This window comes from Saccopteryx leptura, chromosome 2 (genome assembly GCF_036850995.1).
Source record: "Saccopteryx leptura isolate mSacLep1 chromosome 2, mSacLep1_pri_phased_curated, whole genome shotgun sequence".
NCBI classification, from domain to species: Eukaryota; Metazoa; Chordata; class Mammalia; order Chiroptera; family Emballonuridae; genus Saccopteryx; species Saccopteryx leptura.
In genome coordinates, this window is record NC_089504.1 from 265792569 (window position 1) to 265817251 (window position 24683).

The 24683-nt window shown below is 37.3% G+C and overlaps 1 protein-coding gene across 3 annotated transcripts in view; it reads left to right on the plus strand.

The window, feature by feature from the left end:
- SMG7 (SMG7 nonsense mediated mRNA decay factor) overlaps positions 1-24683 on the plus strand; it is a 69050-nt gene that overhangs the window by 17760 nt on the left and 26607 nt on the right. For 2 of the 3 annotated variants that reach the window (XM_066361702.1, XM_066361703.1), the window contains exons 2-4: positions 16336-16367; positions 19769-19886; positions 21400-21532. In XM_066361702.1, the coding sequence (XP_066217799.1) occupies positions 16336-16367; positions 19769-19886; positions 21400-21532 (283 nt within the window). Of the gene's footprint in view, positions 1-7058; positions 7198-16335; positions 16368-19768; positions 19887-21399; positions 21533-24683 lie in introns of all 3 variants that reach the window. The other variant, XM_066361700.1, reaches the window with a different exon arrangement.

A 24683-nucleotide genomic window follows, 5' to 3' on the forward strand; every position in this document is an offset into this window, starting at 1 on the left:
AGCAGAATAGTTAAGTATAGGGTCATATACAAAGTAGCAGAGACATGATTTGAACACAGGACTCAGGCTCCAGACTCCATGCCTTCAACCATATAGCATACGGACTCTATGGCTATAATTTTACACTCTTATTTGCTTCGGATTGTAGGACTTTATTTTTTTGATTTGTTCATATATTTGCTGTTACATAATATACATAAACATTTTATATATGTGTATGTATAATCTGAACAGACTTTTCTCATCAATCTCAGCCTTCCTAATGCATTTATTTTTTTTTGGAATATAATTTTGCATGTATGAAATTTAAAGCTTAAATAAATAGTAAGTTGCTTCAAAAGGAAAAACCAGTGTGGCTTGTAAAAAGTTAACAAATGCTAAAGCTTTTATATGTCCTGACAGCTTTGAATATATCACTTTCCATCTTAAATGCAGTCACCCTAAACTTTAAGGTTGTATAGTCCAGGCCATGTAGTTGATATAGGTGGCAAAATAATGGCCTCCCAAAGATGTCTGTACAGCCTAAAGTAAGGCTGTGGTTAACTAAAAAAAGGGAACAGCTTTCTTCTACTTACCTTACAGTTTTAACTTCTTTTCTTGGGACTTCATACTGCATTTGAAAAATTTCTTCTGGCCTGACCGGTGGTGGCACGGGGGTAAAGCGTCAGCCTGGAATGCCGAGGTGGCTGGCTAGACCCTTAAGGTCACTGGCTTGAGCCTGAGGTTGCTAGTTGGTTCCCTGGTCAAGGCATGTATGAGAATCAAGGCACGACTAAAGTGGATCAGTGAGTTAATTCTCTCTCTAAAAAAATAAATGTTTCTTCTTCTAGAAAGTCTTTCTTTGAGTCAGCCTAGATGTTTTCTTTTTTCTTTTCTAGAGAGAAAAAGAGAGAGACAGGAAGGGAAAGAGATGAGAAGCATCAACTCATAGTTGTGTCACTTTAGATGTTCATTGCTTCTCATATGTGCCTTGACTGGGGGGCTCCAGCCAAGCCAGTGATCCCTTGCTCAAGCCAGCAACCTTGGGCTTCAAGTCAGTGACCTTTGGGCTCAAGCCAGTAACCATGGGGTCATCTCTTTGATCCCACACTTAAGCCGGTGACCCTACGTTCAACCAAGATGAGCCAGTGCTCAAACCAGCGACCACAGGGTTTCAGTCCTGGGTCTACACTCTATCCACTGCACCACCACTTAGTCAGACTAACCACATACAATATTTAAACAAGCCCTTGTGTCATTCATGAGACTCTTGTTTTCATCCTTTTGTATTTTTCTCCATTGAATCTTTCCCATGTTGTCATTGATCCTATTCCATCCCATTAAAAAAAAATGAGTCCCATCTTAAAAACTCTCTGACCCTCACATATCCATCACTCTATCTACTGCCTCTCTTTCCAAGATAGAGATGCGTAAACTCAATTTGTCTTCTATTTTCTATTGAAGTCAATCATGGGGCTTACTCATGCTGTCACTTCTCTACCAGAATTGTCTTAACAAGGTCCTCAGTGACTTCCATACCACTAAGTTCAGTACAATATTCAGTTCTTGGGCCTCATTTGACTTCCAGGACATACTGTTCCCTTCTCAGCTCTCGCCTTTATGTGCTAATAAGTTCCAATGAGTATCTATAGTTCAAAAGTTTCCTTCAAACCCCAGACTCTTTAATTTTCAGTTGCATTCACTTGAATGTATGATAATTATCTCAAACTTACCATCATTATAAAAAATAATAGCAAGTGCTTACACTCACTGTTGTCCTAAAATGGACTCTTCCTCCTGTACCTACTTGTATCATCTTCCTCATGTTGGCAAATGGCAAAATCACTATTCTAGCTGCTTAGGTTGAAAACTGCGAATCATTTTTTATTCTTCTTTTTTCTTTTTTCCCATTCAACAAATGCCGTTAATTAAAGTCTGATCACATTTTACCATCTCCATTGCTGCCTGCTGGTCAAAGCCAGTCATTTCTCAGCATAGCAGCCAGATGGAACCTATTATAGTCTAGGTTAGATCATGCCACCACTTTGCTCAAAATCTCCAAAGGTTTCCTATCTCTTAGACCAGGGGTCCCCAAACTTTTTACACAGGGGGCCAGTTCACTGTCCCTCAGACCGTTGGAGGGCTGGACTATAAAAAAAACTATGAACAAATCCCTATGCACACTGCACATATCTTAAAGTAAAAAAACAAAATGGAAACAAATACAATATTTAAAATAAAAGACAAGTAAATTTAAATTAACAAACTGATCAGTATTTCAGTGGGAACTATGGGCCTGCTTTTGGCTAATGAGATCAATGTCTGGTTCCATATTTGTCACTGCTATAGCTGTAACAAGTGATAAGACGCACTTCCGGAGACGTGACGCGTGCGTACCACGTCACCGGAAGTAGTACTGTACGTGAGCGAGGCCACGCTTTGTGGTGCTGCCACATACAGTACTCCAGGAGCACAGGATGATCTCACCACCAATGAAAGAGGTGCCCCTTCCGGAAGTGCGGCGGGAGCTGGATAAATGGCCTCAGGGGGCCGCAGTTTGGGGACCCCTGTCTTAGACCATCTGAGTCAGGTTGGATGACTAAGTCATCCAGTGGCTCAGCCTGACTTGAATGATACAATCCAAGACAGCCTCATTCAAGTGTCTGGGCCAGGCATGGCCAACATACGGCCCTCAGGCCGGATCCAGCCCGCGTAATTAGTTTATGCGGCCTGCAATTAAATTTTTAATATTCTCCGCTACTTTAAAATCTCAGCTACTCACCTGACCAGGCAGTGGCACAGTGGATAGAGCGTCGGAGTGGGATGCAGAGGACCAAGGTTCGAGACCCTGAGGTCGCCAGCTTGAGCGCGGGCTCATCTGGCTTGAGCAAAAAGCTCACTAGCTTGGACCCAAGCTCGTTGGCTCGAGCAAGGGGTTACTCGGTCTGCTGAAGGCCCGTGGTCAAGGCACATATGAGAAAGCAATCAATGAACAACTAAGGTCTCCCAACGAAAAACTGATGATTGATGCTTCTCATCTCTCTCTTCGTTCCTATCTATCCCTCTCTCTAACTCTCTCTCTGTCCCTGAAAAAAAAAAGTCTCAGCTACTCAGAAGCGGAAGGATCTTTGATTATTGGAAATAGAGATATTTAAGAAGATAGTGATATACGGAAAAGAATTAGTGTGACTAATTTAGTGTTAACTTCCAATAATTGGTCGAATGGATTCGTGATACTTCATTAAAAAAATAAATCCATTATAAAGATTTACAACTTTTGTACTCGTCTGTACTCGATATGGACTGTTTGACGTTTAGTGGCGATGTGAAACCCACACTCTTTTAGGCGGAGTTTGCCATTTGTTATTTTTGTGGTCAAGTGTGCTGAATTAAGTGACATTGTAGCATAGACAATAGCTGCAGTTGATAACTGAAAACGTGTCCAGGCTGTTTGTAAAACGAAATAATTGTTTTATTTTCAATATAACCCCTTCAAGCTCATTCTATTAATTAAATATTGTTTCGGTTGATTGTGATACAGTTTGGATATTTATACGGAATATAATTGTATTTTTATTAAAATAATATTGTATAAATTTTTTTTCGCTCACTTACATTTATTCATAAACAAATTACCTAATAAAATTTTGTTTACTTAAACAAATTGTTTTTGTATTTAACATTTTTTAATTTTAATATTTTGTTTGACCCGTGAAAAAAGTTTTCTTTCTAATCTTGGGGGGGGGGCAAAAACTGTTGGCCACTTAGATGTCTGGATGGCATTGACAAGTGGGAAAACTGGGTCTCCTCTTACCAAGTGGTCTGTCATCCTTGGCTTCATAACATGGTGATTGTGTTACAAAAGGCTAAGCCAAAATGCTCAAGTGCTTATCAAGCCTCTGTTTTATCACATTTGCTTGAGTCCATTTGGCTAAAGTATATCACATGGCCAACCCCAGGTTCAGTGTGTGAAGGGAATTCTCAAGGGTGCAGATGCCAGGATGTGTGTGACTCACTGGGAGCCATTAATATATAAAAGAGTCTTCTATAGGCCCTCTGAGCTATATCAGGTTTAATTTATTAAATCACTTTGTCATAATGCAACACCCCTGGAAAATAATAGGAAAATAATAAAATAAGGACTCTGACTAGATAAACTGATTGATGTCTGGAAATATGGGCTAAATAATGGTTCTTTGGTAGAAAAATCAGATCTAACTTTTGTATCGTATCTTTTATTTTTAAATTTCAGAGACCACCTAGAAGTAGAGAATATGATATATACTGTAACAATTTACAGGTTATTTTAGTTAAATTGGAGAGTATCTTAAATATTATAGCTAGCTCTTTGAGGTAATTAACTTGTCCATGTCATGTTTATTATCCCTGTACTCCAAATTGGGAACGTGTGCTTGATTTTTCCCTTCCTCCGTTTATATGGTATTTTATGTTACATAAAAGATTGTTTGCTGTTTTTTTCTACAATCTACTGGTAATTTTTGTTCCCTGTCACCTGTGAAAGGATATAGTCAGCCCCTTGTTTTCTTTAGCTTTGTCTTGTCATGTTGTCCCTGTGTCAGTTATTTTTCTTATTCCATTTCCAGTAAGCCTTGTCTGTTATCCCTTACATTAACACGTTTCAGTTCTAGTGCCTGCTCATTCTTTCTTTAATTTCTCTGTTTGAATTTTTTTAACCTTCTTTTGTAAGTATCATATATGCATGGATTGATTTACATCATTATGTCTTCATGGATAGTCTTATCTGACATTTATATATTAAATGCTAATTTTATTAAAAATTGCTTTGATTTTATTTTCCTCCTATTTCCTATAAGGCATTTAGTTATTTATTTTTAATACGTTATATACTGGTTTATATTCTTTTTATATATTTTTTATTTATTTTTGTGAGATACAAGGGTTGTTGCAAACAGTGCATTTTTTTAAAGTATTGGGTTCAGTAGGGTTGTAAACCATGATTGTAGCATACCTCATCTAATGTAAAAATTTAGTTGAAGGGAAATAGCCTTTCAGTTGTTGATGGCTTAATCTAAATTTCTTATTTAACTCATTTGGGTTGTTGGATTTACCCATGTTCTGTTTGACGTTTCAGATATTATATTTCTGTAGAATTATATAGTATACTGTATATACTATGAAGAGCCAATGTGAAAGAAAACAAAATCTGATTAAGAGAGCCAAGTAAATAGTCATGGGCTTTCCTAATTGAGTATATAAAATGGTAGATCTTCTGAACTCAAAAGGAAGTATGTTATTTCTAGTTATCAGATGAAAAATCTTTCAGACTGTTTCCTAGGAGACTTTTGTGTAACTAATGTCAGTTTTTAGAAGCCAAGAATTTACTGTTTAGTTCAAATTAACATATGCTTATTTGAACAACTTGTAGTCTGGCAGGCGCTGTTAGACATTGGAGTCCAAGGTTGAATGGAACAGTCTCAGTTGAGGAAGAAAGTAACTTCATTTATATAGTGCTTACGGTAATGGAAGTGGGTGGTTGGATGACCTGGGAGTGCTTGAGTAAGCCAAGGCCCCTTACAGAAGTTTGTTGAGTCAGGGGGTTAGCCTGACAAGGGCAAGAGGGCAGACATTCTACGTTGAGTGAAAGAGCATAAAGAAGATAATGATGGGCAAAACAGCAAGGAACTAAAACTAGTTAAGTTTTATTGGATCATAAAGTATAAAGTGGGACCTTACATGCTCTGCTAGGAAGCTTGAGTTTTATCATGAGTTATTTTCTATCAGCGCTTTTCCCTGAAGTACAACTAAAGTCACAGGCTATTGAATACATGCTTGGAAGTATGGAGATAAAATTCACATGGACCTTCTGCATGTTTTAAATTTTTTTAAGATTGGTGTTTATTGTTTCAAAAGTATGAATAACTTTGTCTTTTATTCTGGAATAGATTATTAGTGTGACTTCTTAACTTCAATTTCCTATAACCTAAACTATTGAATGAGGATAATATCATTTACTTCTTAGGATTATTGGGAGGGGTAATAATAACTAGAATGAAGATAATAATGACAATGAAAGTAATAGCTAAGATTTTTTGAGGGCTTCCTACTAAGGGACGGTCCTAAGTGCTTTATTTGTATTACCTCATTTAATCCTCAAAGCGTCTCAATGAGGTAGGTACTTTTATTATCTCCTTACTTCTGACAAAATTGGGGCATAGAGAAATGATTTTCCTAAGGTTACACAGCTAGCAAATGGTGGAACTTGGTTTGAATATAAGGCACTTTTTACCATATTATACTCCCATTCTAGTATAGAACATTTAGCATAGAATCTGCCACGTAATAATTGCAAATGTAAACAGTTTTCAGTAGTCAACAATAATTTAACTTTGTCTAAATCTCTGAGTTAAATTGAGGTCCTTAAGAAATTATGCTACATTTTGTCTGTGCCTGGACTTACTCCTGGTGTACCATTAATTTCAGACTGTGTGACACCCATGTCCACGCTTTTAACCACTACCTTCTGCTTCCTCCTCTTTCCTTGTTGGTCTGTATCTACATTAGATTTTAAATCCATGACAGGGACCATATCTGTTTTATTCATCATTGTGTACCCAGTCCTTAACACTATATCTAGCCCATAGACATGACCAGATCATTGTTCAGCAAATGAAAATTCAAAAATCTGCCTTTATCAGCTGACCTTAGGATTTAAGTAATATTCATACCACCTGTAATTGCTTTACATGTTTTTCCTTCAAAAAGCAGTCCAGTTTGGACCAGCCATCTGCTCTTGTGTTATACAGAGCACGCTCACCTTGGTACTACAGGAACCCTGCAGGGTAACTGGTGTCTGTTTGTTCTGTAGCAATCACTCTGCTTTCAGACAGAGATGGAGATTAGGATCCCATTTTCATCTAAAGCTAGAATGCTAGAAATACACAAAACAATTTTAAAATGTGTTTTCTAAGAAACTAAATTTAAAAAAGGAAAAAAGCTTTGATACTCTTTGCCTTTGACACAAAATTATTTCAAATAAAGAGAAAATAATTTTCTGTTATTGTGGGTTAACTCATGTTTTCCTCCTCTCCTCTATCTAGAATGTCTTAAAACCATTCTACCTTATGAGAAATTGGATGTTCTTGCAGATAGTCATTGTGGGAGAAACGTTTCATTTAAGTCCCAGATGAGGACCGGAAACTTGAAATCAGAGGAGCATCTGAAATCAAGTAATATTAGGTAGGATAAAAATTACAAGGGTTTCTACATGTTTGTGTTCCTTTTAGAGATGTATGTTAAAGTATTCATATTCTATGAACAATAATAGAAGAATTAGAGATTTTTTGAAGCATTTGATACTCAAAGATGGAAATGGGGAGTACCAAAGATTTTCTTATTTTCACTTATGTGGCTTCATAAGAATTTTGGCATATGTTTACTTCTCATTAGCATTTGTATCTTATACTCCAAAGAAGTTTTAAAAACATTTACTAAATTAAATTTAAGAAATCTTTGTGTTTATGTATGTCTGAATATTTATGACAAGCCTAGGAATATGTGACTCATCTTGTAGATTATCCTTTAGAATGAAAATTCCTGTTGTGGCTTCCATATATGTATAACAGTTCATTTGGGTGCAGGGAGCATCAGCTCTTGGTCAAGTCTGTCAACATAAACATAGTCAGGCCTCCTCATGTGCTGGAGAAACCGTCCCTGACCACAGTGAGTTAGTAACCCTTGTCACAGCAGGTTGTATCAGTGATAATGACAGTGCATGAAGGTACTTGATCTCAGAGATGTAGTTTTTAAGTGAGAAGTGATAGTAGTTACCCCTAGAAGTTGATACTATCCAGTGACACAGCTAGGATATTTCTCCATGTCGTTCTACTGCCATGTCGTTCTCCTAGCACATTTCCGTCTAACCTTACTGCCCTCTTAATTCATCCTGCCTCTTTTCAAAGTCAGCCTCTCACCTCCTGCCTTAATAGGGTGTCCTCATGTCCTTCATCTCTTCCAGAACCATGCTTTACCAGTGTTGTTCTCACTTCCTTCCATCTTCAACCTAGTCCTTTCTCCTGGCTTTTTTACTTCTGAACGTGCTCTAGTCTCTCCTGTTGAGAAAAAGAAGCTTCTCTTTACTCCTGACCCCTTTCTCTTTGTCATCACTGCACACAGTCTTTTGACTTAAGCTTCCCCCTCTTCATTCGTCCTCAGCCCCTGCAGTTTGGTGCTTTCTCTGGCAAGGCTGTTGTTTGACCCTTATTTGACTGAATCCAACACGCTTGCCAGTCCTTACAGTACTTTTCCACTGCTTTTGATCTTGTTGATTCTTTTTATCCTCTTCTTTTCCACACACCACTCTTCTCTTGCCCTCCTATACATGTTTGACAGTTTCTTCTTGGTGTTTTTCATGGGCTTGCTCTTTCCTCTGCACCTTAACAAGGAAGATGGGGGGGCTAGCTCCACCCCTCTGCCTTTCTGGGCTATTACTCTCGTGGTTTTAAATGCAATCAGTGTGCTTGCTGGTCGCACCAGCACTGTATCCCTAGTCTTGTCGTCCCTCTGTACTTGACACTCATCTCGAAGTGCCTGCTCACACAGCTCCACCTCGTCATGCACGCAGCTGTCCAAGGTAGCAATCTTGGAATGATCTTAGACTGTTTCTTCTGCCTGTTTTGCTTTCAGATTTTTTTGATTGTTTTTCCATTCATATGTATTATCACTTTCTCACTTCCATTTTTGCCCTTTTTAAATCCATCTTCCATGTATTGTGTTGTAGTCTTTTAAAAATGCAATTCTCACAGTGCTCTGCCCTTGCCTAACCTGAGTTCCTTAACGTGTCCTGCAAGGGCTCCCCACTGCTGTCCGCCTCGACTCGAGCTCCTGCCCCTAGCTTCCTACTTTGTGTTTATGGCCTGGTTTGCCTCCTTCACTAGCTTAGTTTTGCTTTTGTTGTTGTGCTATTTTGACTGTCTGGAAGAATAAGTCCTTCTCATCCTTTGAGATTCCCAGGCCAGAACAGGCCCTTAATTAAACTAGGCACACATTTTTAAATAATACAGACTAGAGAGTGAATGTTGTAATATAGAGCACTCCAGTGTCAGGAGATTAGAAAATTCATGACAAACTGTAAAGTGCCATAGAGAAACCAGGTTAGTATTTTTATTCTCTTACTGAGAAAAGCTCTTTTAGGAGCAGCAGTTTCTCTGCATGTTTTTTTCTATGAAACTCAGAGCAGCAATATGATATATTTTTTACTCAGCTTTTAATGACTTTTTTCTTTTTATTGCTAAGTATGAATGTTTAATTTCTCTTATTTATGAATTGAGAGAATATATTTAGTATTTTGAAAGATTTATATTTTATAACTTTAATTCCATGAGATTTGATGTCTTAAAGACTTGAGTGTATAAACATACATGTTATAATGTTTGGTTTGTTGTTTAGCACAAATCATGATTAGGTTATTATGCTTATGATTATAATTGATGAGTAGAGTACTGTTATCTCAAATACTCCTTTGTATTTTACAGAAATAATTAATTTGAAATAAAACCTGGCATGGCTTTTATTTAACTTTTCAAAAAATAATCTAGCCTTGCTTCCCAAAACAAGAGTCTGAGTCACCTTTCCTTAGCAACTGTGCATTGAAAAGATATTGCCTTACGTTCCTCTGTTCTGTTCATAAAAGTGCGTTTGGAGTTCAGGTAGAGGAATCTTCCATTTTCTCTACCCTTGATTTGGAAATACCTTCTGTTTTTAAATTGTGAATCTTAATATGTATCTTAATAATGTGTTCTTATTATCCTCTGTTACCTGCATTGTTATATAAGTGCTATGTATAATCAAGGTATTTATTAAAGAAGATAACCATTAATTTTAGTATTTTTTTCCTCTAGTGACACTATTTTTAAAATGGTCATCAAATGTTAACTATTGAGCCCTGGCCAGATATCTGTTAGTTAGAGCATCATCCAGATACACAGAGGTTGCCGGTTCAGTCCCTGGTCAGGGCACTTACAGGAGCAGATCAGTGTTTCTCTTTCTCTCTTTATCTCTCTCTCTCTCTAATCAATAAATTTAAAAAAATTGTTTTTTAAATGTTAACTATTGAAAGTCCCAGTTCTTTGAACTACTACTAGCAAATATGCTAGGTTTTTTTTTTCTTATAATCTTATATAAGACAGTGACTATGATACATTGTTAGGAGTTTGCCTTTGGAACCAAACGGATAATGTTCAAATGCTACCTCTGTTACATACTTACTAACTCGATGTCCTCGGACATGTTACTTAACCTCTATCTCCTTGTGGTTCTTTAGCTATAAAATGGGGACAATAATATTTCAGTGTGGGTTAAATGATTACTTTATGGAAAGTGCTTAGAACAGTGTCTGGTGATAGTAAGTGCTATTTATAATGTTAACTATTTCAGTATCTAATACATTAGAATTTATTAAGTGTATTTATAGATCTTTGATCCTGTTGTCTCTAAGAGTATTGTTTCACCTTATTAGCTTTCAACATATCTGATTATTACTGAAAGTTTAAGATTTTATTCAGCTTTTTTTTAAAAAAATGTTTATTTTATTGATTTTGGAGAAAGAGAGAAGGAAAGAAAGACAGGAACATGAGAAACATTCCTTTATGTGCCCTTACTGGGGATTGAACCAGCAACCTCTGCCCTTCAGGACGATGCTCTAGCTCAGTGATTTTCAACCTTTTTTGAGCCGCGGCACATTTTTTACATTTACAAAATCCTGGGGCACACCACCTACCAAAGTGACACAAAATGACACTCTAACATAGTATATATTATACATATAGTTAATAATATAGTTTCTAAATGTATTTATACTCAGTGTGAAACCTGGGCCTGTTTCGATGAACACAAAAGGGATATCCTGGCAGGAATGGTAGAAAGACACACAAAGTTCTTCCTCAACAGTTTTCAGTCTCTCTGTTTTTAGTTTTTATCGCAGTCAAGCTTGAGAAGCTCAGCTCACATAGATATGTGGTTGAAAACGGGAGCAATGTCAAAATAGCTTTGTTGGCCAGAATGGGGAACTCCTTGGCAACAGATAACCAAAAACTGTCCAAAGGAAGATCAGCAAACTTTAGCTTTAAAGTTAGATAACATTGTGATGCATTGTATATCACCCTTTGCGGGGGCCTCTTTTAAAAAGAAAAAGGTCAAATATCTATATACACCATCAGGATAGACATAACCAGCTGAGGCTGAGACTTCATCTAGGGGTGGCAACATTTACCTCCAGTCCTGACCAGGATTAGAAATCGGGACCATGGGGAGGGATAGCAGCTTCAACTACTCGCCCCTGCCACACATGACAAGTGCGCTGCAGCCCTAGGGGGACCTTTCTGGGTGTGGATGAGAGGTGGCCTACTATTGGTTCATCGCTAGTGGTCGGCCTCCACTCTTCCTGTCGCTGATAGCTGGAGGGATTGTGAGGGGAATGTTTATGTTTGGATGGAGGCGGCTGGCGGGATAAATAGCCTCCGCAGGCCATATCTGGCACGGGGGCGTAGTTTGGGGACCCATGTTTAATTTCCTCACGGCACACCTGACCATTTCTCACGGCACACTGGTTGAAAAACACTGCTCTAGCTAACCGAGCTCTCCACCAGGGAGATTTTACTCAACTTTTAATGACTATTTTCTTTTTATTGCTAAGTAAAAATGTGTAATTTCTCTTGTTATTTATGAATTGAGACAGTATATTTAGTATTTTGAAAGCTTTATGTTTTATAACTTTAATGTTATTTTATTTTTGAAGGCATGATGATGTTAATTCTTGGATTCTTGGTTCATTCATTCTGTTTATTGATTCCTCTGCTTAAAGTAAGAATGTAAAGGAACATATGTTGCCATAACTTCTACCAAGAAAAAACATTTTAAAACTTTTAACTCTTTATATAAGGACTGGCTATAGGCTATAAACTGTGATATTAATATTTAATAATACTGGTTTTTAACAAAAACAGGAAGTCAGTGTAGGTATAGTTTTTTTTTTCTTTATAAAGTAAAATATAATCAAGTAATCAATTTTGGGCTAATCTTTATGATAAAGTTGGCATAGTCACATATCTAACTGATTTGATTTCTTGTGTATTATGCACTGTAAAAAAAAAGAACTGGTAATTGTGTAAGAGTGGGGAAATAAGGTTTCCTTTTTTTGGTGAGATAATCAACTCTTAGTTTAACTTTTTTTTCACCTATCTTAAATGGGCATTTTTGGTACACACAAAAAGGGAAGCATTAGTAGATAATATATAAATCTAAACATGTTTTAAACAGATTGCAAATTAATTTTATCAAAAATATGACATGGCTTGTAAGTACTAGCTTTCTGAACATGTTAGGCTTTTCTTTTTGTGACAAGATTACAGTATTAACTAATAAAAAATAGATTTCTTGAATTTTTTTTTATTGATTGATTTAGAGAGACAAAGAGAAGAAGGGGGTGGGTCAAGCATTCATTTGTTGTTCCACTTAGTTATGCATTCATTGGTCATTTCCTGTATGTGCCCTGACTGGGGATCAAACTGAACTCTTGGTATTTTCATGACAATGCTCTAACCAACTGAGCTAACCAGCTGGGGCCAAAAATAGATTTCTTTACTCTGAGGAAACTACCATTGATGATTCCACATATAGGAAAACTATTTGGTTTTGGAACTTACAGTTATTTTACTTCTTGTTTTTGTTTTGTTTGTTTTAATCGAGTACTTCCTAGAGCTGGAGATGCCAACTTTTTCATTAAGGGGCCAAAAGTAAATGTTTTAAGCTTGTTGGGTCATGTGGTCTTTGTTTCAGCTCATTTCTGCCCTTGTAGCGGACAGCAGTGATAGATAGTATGTAAACGAGTGGGCATGACTGTGTTCCAATAAAATTTATTTACAAACTGTAGATCCAGGGCAAAGAAGGGAATTTCACCCAAAGCTGACCATGGCATTAGAATATTAATTTTACTTGTCGTCTTTCTGATTAAAACTCAAGTATTTCCTAATATGAGCAGATCTTTTCATTTAGACTAGTTGACTTAAATGTTAGTGTTTTGTTGACAGCACAACTGAACCTAGATAAGTTTGTCATAGAATTTTTTATTCTAATTTGAAAGAAATAGCAGTACTGTTACTTGGATTCAGTGTCAGAAAGATCTAGGTTTACACTTACTTGTGCCTAATTGCTTTGTGACCATAGACAAATTACATTTCAGAGTTTCAATTTCCTTGTTTATAGAATAGGAATTAATAAATAGTAGCTCTTTCCCAGGGTTGTTATATTTTCTTTTTAGCTCTTCTTTCCATTTCAATTTAGCAATATTATTTTCATCATTAACTTGCCTCTCTCAGAACCTAGTAAAGAACTATGCACTTTTACCCTTGTCAACTAAGGAATCAGAACTCCTGGAATTTCGGAATGCTTAAAGTTTATGTTGGAGAGTTTTGTGACATTTTCACTCTTTTGTTAGTGCTTTAATTTTTACTTTTACAGTTTTTCTTGGACAGATTATAGTATATAGTATAAAATTTTTATCTTTGTTTGTCATTGCTAGCCTGGCCCAGACTGTTGGAATTATAGTTCTCCTTTTCCTGGCAGCCTATAAGAGAAGCAGATTATTTATGCATAGTTTTTTATTATATATGTTCAATATAATCTTCATTTGTCTGGAAGTTGTTAGCATAATGAAATGATATTGCTCATCTTCATGAGCAAATCTTGTGGAATGAGAAAACAACCTTTAGGCACTAAGTATACAATGTCTTATGTGAACTTTTAACTTTTGGCAAGCTAACTTATAGAAGCATAGTAAAATACATCATCCTTTCCAGAGACAGAATGAAAAGTTCATTGAATCCAGTAAAGATACATTAAATTTAGCACTGCTTTTTCAGTGTAAAGGTCATAAATTAGTACTTTTATAAGATTTTAGGGGGAGGAGAGGAGGCTGTTGCAACATTGGCAGGGTAGGATATGAGGTCTTCTTTGTTAAGTTGTAAGACCTTAGGTTTTAGAACATAAGCCAGAATCTTGTGAAAAAAAATTTTTTAGAGGCGAAAGTTTAACGCACAAAGCAAACAGTGAAGCTACACTATGTGGATAATGGAATTCGATGTGATGTTATATTTTAGGTCGAAGTGTAGCTGTTTATTTAGTATTGTTCGTTTATACCAAGGGTCCCCAAACTTTTTACACAAGGGGCCAGTTCACTGTCCCTCAGACCGTTGGAGGGCCGGACTATAAAAAAAACTATGAACAAATCCCTATGCACACTGCACATATCTTATTTTAAAGTAAAAAAACAAAACGAGAATACAATATTTAAAATAAAGAACAAGTAAATTTAAAATCAACAAACTGACCAGTATTTCAATGGGAACTATGGGCCTGCTTTTGGCTAATGAGATGGTCAATGTGCTCCTCTCACTGACCACCAATGAAAGAGGTGCCCTCTCCGGAAGTGTAGCGGGGGTGGAGTGGGGTGGGGGGGGATAAACGGCCTCAGGGGGCCGCATGCGGCCCTCGGGCCATAGTTTGGGGACCCCTGGTTTATACTAATAGTTCTCATGGTTTGTGGTTACTCTGTTGTATTCTACTGTGACTCCATTGTTTGAAAATTCAAAGTTTTAAAAACATAAATATCTTTTTAAAGGCTAAGAAAATGAAAAGATTTATGTTAAAGTTTGAAGAAACCAAAATTCACAATTGATACTAAATATCTAAAAAATTATAAAAAAATATTCTGCTGAATAGTCTAAGAGCTTTACATCAGATTTTCTTTTTTAAAATGGAAATTTCTTAAGTATATATATTTACCTTCTTAAATAGAGTATATGAACATGATTTATTCTTTTTTCCTTTCTTCTCTTAAATATTTATTGAATGCCCACTGTGTGGTAGGTAGCTGTGCTAGTAGTCACAGGGGTTGTGATAGTGAGAATTCTTAAAATCTATGTCCTGTGAAGAGAAAAATACCAATGATTTGAAAACATAACACAGGAATATAATCTGTGCAGGGTTCAAGAAAGGCTCCCTGCAGCAGTAATATCTCTGACTGAGGCAAAGAATGAGTAGTTATGAGCCAGACCAGAGAAAAGGGGGGGTGAGTAGTAAAGAGTAGTAAAAGTAGTAAAGAGTCCCTATTCTAGCAAAGGGACTCTTCTGTCCGGGGCCCTGGGTGTGAAGGGAGCAGAGCACTCCGGGAAGCCAGGAGTCCAGGGACTGGAGCACAGAGATGGAGGAGAGAAGAGAAGAATGGTAGAAGCTCAGGGAGAGAAAGTCGCAGGGCATTTTAATGAAGATTTGGTTTTTAACCTGAGAACAGTAGCAAATAATTCAAGTATCGTAAATGGGTGATTGGTGAACTCCGATTTGCATTTGTGAAGGATCCCTCCAACAGCAGTGGGGAAAGCGGAATGAAGTGAGTGGGAGGGGAGTGGAGAAAACAGCTGGGTGCCTTTGCGGGTCGGTCAGTCATGCAGCTGGGGATGGTGATAACTTGAATGGGAGTACTGAGGTTCAGGGTATAGTTAGCAGGTAGAATTCTCTGGAGTTGCTGGACTACCAGGCATTTCAAGAAATTTGTCATGTAATACTTTAAGGTGTCTACCTTTCACAACTGCAGAGCTGTGATACATTTGCTTGGGTAAAAAATAATTCAGGAGAGAGAAAAGAAGAATGTGGGACAGAGATTTTAAAATCTGTGAGACTTGTGCTTGTTTAAATTCTGAAGAGAAGGAAGGATTCACTAGAAGGAAGTTTTAAAGTTATTGGAAGAGAGGAAGGGGCACCCTCAGAAGGCTGGACAGAGCATACTGAGGTGGAATTACCGGAGTTAAATAAGGGGTGCGGTCCTCTAGTGTGTAACAAGAGAAAGGAGGGCTCTGAGTGTCGTGTTTAGTAACTGGGCATTGTTTTCCTGAGGTACAGAGCTATCCTTTGCTGAAAGGGCTTCAGCCTAAGGAATGGGACAGAACCCAGCAGAATGAAGATTTGAAATAGTTACAATGGCTAATGAATTGAGAAACAGGATTTGTTGGCTGCGTTGAGGGAAAATTTTTATTAATGACTATCATTTGTTATCTTAAGTAGATCAGATTTGGGGCCAAACATCAGGAAAGTGAGCTCTGCTTGTAGAAGAGTTTATGATGACCTGCCGACTTTTAAGTAATGGCACCAATTTGCCAAGCCTTGTGCCACCCTGGATGAGAAAGCAGGGACGTATTTGCAGGGCGACAAATAGAGCTGCTGTGCATCCCCACTGAAGAAGATGAGCTCCTTCACTGCCCACTGTAGTGTTAGGTATGTTGGGCATGCCAGGCTGGGTTCTAACCGTGTTCTCTTTTTCCTTTTTAGGCAGGCAGAAGTCCTGAAGGCTGACATGACAGGTATTGGCCACTCCTTTATCTTCACAACTTACTTTATACTGTTAAATTAAGGGAAGGGTATCTTTCTATATTAGTCACAGCACTGTCCTGGTTGCCAAAGGGATAACTTACCATTTGCTTCAAATATATATTGTTTTATATTTTGAATTCTTACTTAGATGACCTGTCAAGAATCTTATATAGCCTGACCAGGCGGTGGCACAGTGGATAGAACGTCTGACTGGGATGTGGAGGACCCAGGTTCAAGACCCCGAGGTCGCCAGCTTGAGCGCGTTCTCATCTGGTTTGAGCAAAGCTCACCAGCTTGGACCCAAGGTCGCTGGCTCAAGCAAGGGGTTACTCGGTCTGCTGAAAGCCCGTGGTCAAGGCACATATGAGAAAGCAATCAATGAACAACTAAGGTGTCTCAACGAAAAACTGATGACTGATGCTTCTCATCTCTCTCTGTTCCTGTCTGTCCCTATCTATCCCTCTCTCTGACTCTCTGTCTCTGTAAAAAAAATAAAATAATAATTTTATATAAGCATTACTACATGGGATTGAATATTTTCTAATTTAAGGCATATAATCATTTAACTTTTATGAACTATTTATCAATGGTTTCAGACATACAGAAAACTTCACATACCATATAAACACTAACATCCTTTGTTATTAGGTTCATATTTTCCTGTTTATTGTTCCCCAAATTTGAATAATAGGTAAACCTTTAGAAAAAATATTTGTAGGAAAGCTCTGCTGAAAATGTTCTTTTTCTTTCTTTTTTTTTTTTAGAGAGAGAGAGAAGGACAGAGAGGGTCAGATAGGAAGGGAGAGAGATGAGAAGCATCAGTTCATATTTTTGGCAGCTTAGTTCTTCATTGATTAATTTCTCATACGTGCCTTTATGGGCATTGCTGAGGCCCTCCAGCCAAGCCAGTGACCTTGGGCTTCAAGCCAATGGCCTCTGGTCTCAAGCCAGCGACCATGGGGTCACGTCTATGATCCCATGCTCAAGCCAGCAATGGCCAGCCCCGCTTTGCTCAAGCCAGTGACCTCAGGGTTTTGAACCTGGGTCCTCAGCATCTCAGGAAGATTCTTTATTTGCTGCACCACCACTGCTCGGGCTCTGCTGAAAACTTTTGAAGCTGAATGAGCTTCCTTAACACCTTCCTTTTTTGTTCCTTTTTTATTTTGAATTATAGCTAAGGTGTTTTGAAAGAATAACTGGACTTAGTCACTAAATGAAGATGATTTTAACTCCCAATAGGAGATATATAGCAACAACTCTATAGTGATCAGTATGCTCTCTGTAATAGCATATACCATCCAAAAATGAAAAGCTGTATGTAATAAGGGATCTCATTCTAACTTTAAAGAATTTAGCTCTGTGGTGAAATCTGCAGAGTTAAACTATTGTGTGATAACTAATATATCTGCCAAAATTTACAATCAAGAAGAAATGCACTATTTAGATGTCTTTTTTTTTTTAATTATTTTTATTTATTTATTCATTTTAGAGGGGGGAGAGAGAGAGAGAAGGGGGGGGGAGCAGGAAGCTTCAACTCCCATATGTGCCTTGACCGGGCAAGCCCAGGGTTTTGAACTGGCAACCTCAGCATTCCAGGTCGACACTTTATCCACTGCGCCACCACAGGTCAGGCCTAAGTTTTTTTTTAATTTTTTATTTATTTACTTTTTTTTTTTAGATTTTATTTATTCATTTTTATTAGAGAGAGAGGGGGGAAAGAGAAGGGGGAGAGATAGAGAGAGAACAGGGGGAGGAGCAGGAAGCATCAACTCCCATATGTGCCTTGACCAGGCAAGCCCAGAGATTTGAACCGGTGACCTCAGCATTCCAGGTCGACGCTTTATCCACTGTGCCACCACAGGTCAGGCTGCTATTTAGATGTCTTGTTCTCAACTTCTAGAATTGTAGGCTAATGTTCTTTAAAAATTTGTAAGTAATCTTATTGAGTAAAAAAGCAACAAGAAAAGCATTTGTTATAGCTTTACTTAGTATATAGCACCTCACTTTTTCCCATTATTAGTATAATTGACATCAGTTTCCATGCTATAGGTATCAGTTTCAGCTCTGAGTTACTCTATTATGTTCTCATATTGGCATTAATAGACATAATCTTAAGTATTAGACACTCTCAGGAAGTATGCTAATGGTTTGACTTTTATAGGGGACATTCGACTGCCCAGAAACATTAATAAAGATATTAAGTCTGCTCATTTAAATAATAGTCTAATAAATCAGATATAATCATTTCTTACAATACTTGACCTGCCATCGATGAACTGAAACAGTTGAATAAATGTATAAATATCATTTATTTAATCATTGAAAACGTAATAAGGGACCAAGAAGCTGATATTAGACCCTATTTTTTTTTTTCTTTTTTAAGTAGCCAGCAAACTCTTAGGATTAACTCAAATATCCAGAAGATTCTTTGGCAGAGTAGGGTTATGGTGGCTATAGGTACTAACAGCAGACCTAAAGAAGAGTGAGGGTCGTGCCATTGCACAGCAGCAAAATGCTGAGTGCAACCAGACAGCCCAACTAGCAGGTAGAAATATATACTGAAAAATCCATTAAGTTCTACTGAGGCAGCCCACTATCAGTTAATTGCACTCCTGAGCTTGATTATCAGAAAGGCTAATGCGCCTTGTAGGACTCTGGCAGACAATATGGCCTCAGTTTGATAGTATGTGTAGTAATAGCCTGACTTTCTGATTTCATCTCACACCCAGTCCCTCATTTGGCCTCTTGAGCAGTTTAATCACTTTCTGCTTCCAATCCTTATTTATATTAAATAGCAAGTATGGATTGCTCACAAAAATATCTTGGCGAGCAGTCTACCAATCATTAAAATAGTGCTCACTGTCCTGGCTTTATTGGATTGACATCTATAGAGTAGTAATAACAGCAGAATGCCCGAACAGCTGCTGGCTTATGAGCTGATATGAGGATTGTGTAAGGACAATTGTGAGGCTGATTCAAAATAAAGAGAGAAAAGCTGCTTTGGACGAAGAGTTACAGTTGTGAGAGTAAACGGAACAACTTGGGGTGACTTCAAAAGGGGTGACTCGTGTGAGGCATATGGTTTCCTATGATATGGAAACATGGAAACCCAAACCAAAGGGTTTTATCATTCATTTTTTAGTCTTTTCATTCCATGTTATTACTTTAAAGCTAAAAGACAATTACAGAAGCATACAGGTTAGTCATTAGTCAAAAGGTGAAAGTCATTTGAAATGCAATAGTATAAAACTTCTGCAGCAGTCCATGGTATGTACTTACAGCAGGTTTTGCTTTGGGGAATGGAGAGGGAAGGAATCATTGGCGTGGTACAATGGTCTTAACTTTCTATTGATCTGTCTCTCTACTGTTCTCTTTTTGTTTTGTTACTCAGATTCTAAGCTGGGTCCAGCTGAAGTCTGGACATCCAGGCAGGCTCTGCAGGACCTGTACCAGAAAATGCTAGTTACTGATTTGGAATACGCTTTAGACAAGAAAGTAGAACAGGATCTGTAAGTATTATCATTTGGGATGTCCCTGTTATGATCAAGAATCTCAGCAAGACAATTTGGTTGTTTGTTTCTTTCTTATTCTTTTTTGGTTGTTTCTTTTTAACCTCTCTCAGAGTGAGCTTTTTCAATGGAAAAATTTAAAAATTATAATAGCTCTTGTGATTTTTTTTTTTTTTTTGAGCAAAATATTTGACCATTGGTATGACCTTAGGTGGCAAGAAGAATGTTCAGAATTGACTCTTACTAAGGTCTTTAGGGCATATCATAAAAATAAATAGGTATGTCCCTTTTTTTCCTAATAAGACTAAAGAAAGATTTGTATATTTAGGCTATTTCTACTCCTTCTTTCTTGAGGGGTGAGGTGGCAGATGACCAGATTCCCAAGTGAGTAAATAAAATGCCTTTTATGGAAGGCCTTGCCTTATAAATTGAAACAAGGTCATTAGGCTAATAAAAAAATTAAACAGTTAAGAAGATTCTATTCATTGTAGTGCCCATAATCCCAAGTTGTAGTAAAGATTCATTTTCCCTATCTTCCACAATTTTCTGGTTACTTTATGTTTTTAGGAGATGTAGCAGTAGAGCTTAATCACAACCACTCAAAAGCCATATCTGATTTTAGAGTCAAGAGTAAAATATTGTCAAAAATTCTAAGGAAGTGATTGACCTCATAAATCATTAAAACCCCAGTGCTATAGAGCCTTAAAAGTTGACATAGATCAAGAATTAGGTGCTTTTCAGGTACATTGTAAACCTGTTATCTCTTTACTTCCTTTAATCAAACCAAAATATCCTTTCTTCATCCTAGTTCTGTTTTTTCTCCCCTCTTTGATTTCCAAGTTAGGGGGTGGCTGTATTTCCTTATACCTGAATTTAAAATGATTCTCTTAAACAACCTGATTGATGAGAGGCATTTTATAATAGGGCTTTTTTATTGTTTCTTATTTGAAACAGCCAAAATTAAAATATCAGAAAATAAGCTTATATTTCAAACTCTGTAGAAAATATTAGCCCCAGTAGAAATAAACTATTAAGTAGCATAGAACTGTGGGAAATAGATTTTAGGGAAATAAGGGATATAGCTTAATATTTACAAAACTTTTTTCCCCTATACATGTCACTTGTTAAGGTACACTCAGTTACTTTCTGGCATAATATATGCACATTTGTTAATAGCTTGTTTCTACTTTGGTGTTACGTAGTTCTGATTTTGTACTGGAATTCCTAAATAGGCTCTAACTTTAGTAACTCTAAAAGATTAATAGTTGAAACCACAGTCTGATTATTCACACATTCGGTAAGTGTTTACTAAGGTCATTTGGATTCCACTGCATGTCTAGTCTTGTTCAAAGGGGAGTGAGCCTAAAGTTATTTAAATAAATGAATAACTTTATTGCAGGTTTACTATCTAGTGTGTTATAATTATAACAAACAGTTCTTTCTTGTTCTCAGGGGGACCAGTGTCTGCCCAGTGAGTCACTGCTATACAAATAGAATTACATTTTGTTTTCAGCTGGAATCATGCCTTTAAGAATCAGATCACAACACTACAAGGCCAAGCAAAGAATCGAGCAAACCCGAATCGGAGTGAAGTTCAGGCAAACCTTTCTCTGTTCCTAGAGGCAGCTAGTGGCTTCTATACTCAGGTGAGCTCTGCCCTGTATATACCAGTTTTAGAATGAGTGGCATGTAACTCTCTCTGTACACATCTTGTTCATGTCAACAGTTTGTGTAACCGCTATGTGGGCCATCCAGGAGTTGATCACCTACAATCTCAAATGAATAAAAATGTCCCATAAGACCTTTAAAATAATAAAAACTCTGCTCTTAAACAGGCTGATGTTTCAGCTTAATGGTTGGTAGTGTAACTGAACAGAAAAAGGTTAATGAGAGCAATGCCTTAGTGAAACAGCAGAAGTAGTTCATTACAAGGGGAATTGGAGCAAGTGTAAATTTATAGGTGTGGGTGTTATCGTTATGAAAGTAACTATTATGCTGTGCCAGATAAGAAATAGTCAAAATGGTACGTTACAAGGGAATTGTCATATTTATATTTGCTGTAGAATTTGGAGCTTCAAATGCTGTTAAACTACCTAAGAACTGGAGTAGCTTTTCTTCAGTTTTGAGTAAGTTATTTTTTGTTTTCTTCATTTTTTTTTTTTTTTATGAGAGAAACAGAGAGAGAGACACAGAGAGGGACAATAGGGACAGACAGGAAGGGAGAGAGATGAGAAGCATCAATTCTTCGTTGCAGCACCTTAGTCGTTCATTGATTGCCTTCTCGTATGTGCCTTGACCAGGGGCTACAGTACAGTGAGTGACCCCCTGTATTCCCTATGGTGTACATCTCCATTACTTATTTTATAACTGAAAATTTATACCTCTTAATCCCCTTCACCTTTTTTGCCCATCCTTCTCTTTGCCCAATGAATTTTAATCTTAAGTGTAGTTGCAAGGCTTTGGAGAGTGGGCAAAAGTGTAACATGAAAAGATTTGCAGTTTTTAAAGATTACCCAGAATATTGTGTGGAGAATGAATTGGCAGGGGTCATGGATGGAAGCTACTTAGGATGTTACTATAGTAATGGAAAGGAATTGGTGAATTTGTAGAGTACAACCAATAGGACTTGCTGGTGGATTGGATTAGACGTGTAGAATGAGGGTAATGGAAGAGTCAAAAATGGCTTGAGTTATACCAGATTGAGCAGCTAGTTAACTGTTTGTACCATTTACTTAGAAAGGGAACACTTCAGCATTCCTGGTCAGTGCCCTATCCACTACACCAGCACAGGTCAGCCAGAGCGGGCACACTTACGCAAGAGTAGCTATGTCCCACTAAATTAGAGCAGACCCCTGTTTGACATTTATGTGGAGGTGTTGTCAAGTAGTTAGTTAAGCTTGGGGATCAGTGACAGGCCAGAGTAATTGTTATGATTATGATTACAGTAAAGAACCCTGATTTAGCCAGACATTAGTGTTTAGTATTTAAAACCACAGGACTACGGGGGACAGGTTTAGCACAAAAAGAGCCACCATTACAGTGGGAGAAAATCAGAGAGTGGTGCCTTGGAAACCAAGAGAAAAGCATTTCAATAAGGAGAAAGAGAATCATCAACCCTGTTGAGTGCTGCTAAGAAGTCAAGCAAGAAGTTAAAAAGTGACCCGTTAGGTTTGACAACATGGAAGTCAGTTGGTGAAATTAAGAATACCATATTTATTCATATCTAAATATTTTTCATATTTTAACATCTCTGAAATAAGGATAAGTTTACAAAAGATGGTAAGTTACCATTTAATTGCCAGTAGTTTTTTTTCAACGTTATATTAAAGTAATGGTTCATCTTATAATTTAGGGCAGGGGTCTCAAACTCAACTCAGCATGTGGGCCGCAAAGCAAGATGCTAGAGAAATGAAAAATACAAGTAGGCCCCTAGGCTTACTTAATTTTATCCAAAATATTTTGAACTTCGTAGATTAGTCTATGGGCCGCACAAAATTGTTTGGCGGGCCGCGAGTTTGAGACCCCTGATTTAGGGTATCTTGTATTTGATTAAATTTGTCTTTAGTAGGTGGCAGGGATGGAAATCTGATTGGAATGAATCGAGGAGAAACTTACACCTGATACCCTTCATTATATTTTCTCATATGAAGATGATTTTGACTTCTTAGCTATGATTTTTTCAACTGCTTAAGGCATGATGCCTCAAGCCAGAACCAGATTCCCAATCAGAATGAAGATTTAACATTCTGTTGTAGGTTTTTTTTAAACATCAAAAACCAGTAGGCTTTATTCTAAGAAAATGGGAGTCAAAAAGATATCATTATCACTAAGTTTCTGCAGTAATTTAAAAGATAATATTCCATACCTTCATAATTCTCCATTCTTAGCATAAAGTGAATAGCTAATGAGCAGTAAAATAGTGTAATAGATTTTTTCCAGAATAATTGCCAAATAAGTTTTGTTCAATTTCGGAAGCATCTGTTTCTCTTGTAATTTTTCCTGTTTCTGCCTGTAAATCAGCTGGAGTTCTCTCACCCAGAATCCTTGAGCACACAGGAACTTTTCTGTTAACCTCTGCTGACAGTTTCTGTGTGCAGGCGTTCCACGTGGTGGTTTACTTCTCATGAACATTCTTTGTCTTTCTGACTGATGTTTAGCCTTGCCTACTTTTCCAGTCTGTTCTTGCAGTACCTACTGACTTAATTCTTTATCTTCTGTTATGTTTCTCCTTGACACCTTTCACTATCATCTGGTTTGGCAGGGTTTATTTTCCCCTTTTTTTTCTTGCCTTTTCTATTTTCCGATCTAGACATTCTGTGTCACCCAGTTTTATGTCAGCAAATTTCTTGCCCATTATAAATGTGCAGGTGTAAGTGCAGATGAAGTAGTGAGAAAAGTGCACAGAATTTATCTTCAGTTATTTATGGAGGTGGTTTTTATCTTAGGGAAAAGGCGGGACATTTCAGATCTTTCTGAGTTGGGTCCTCAGGGTGTTGTATTTTGTATTGTGAATTTCTGCACGTGTTACAGAATGATAGAATCAAGGTTTTTCTAATTCTGTAACCTTAAATCATTTGCTATTACTGTTGCTTTCATGTCCTGTTCTGAAAAAAAAAAAAAATACAGAACTTATTATATGGCTATTCCTTTATCACAATGATGAAGTAAGACAAATGTATCAGATAACCAGGGATGAGGTGTGTTATAAATGTAGAATATTCTGTTGGCTTAAGCTGTCATGCTTGTTCCCCTTCCCTTCCTCCCTTCCCTCCACTCTGTACTTTGTGTACGTTTCTT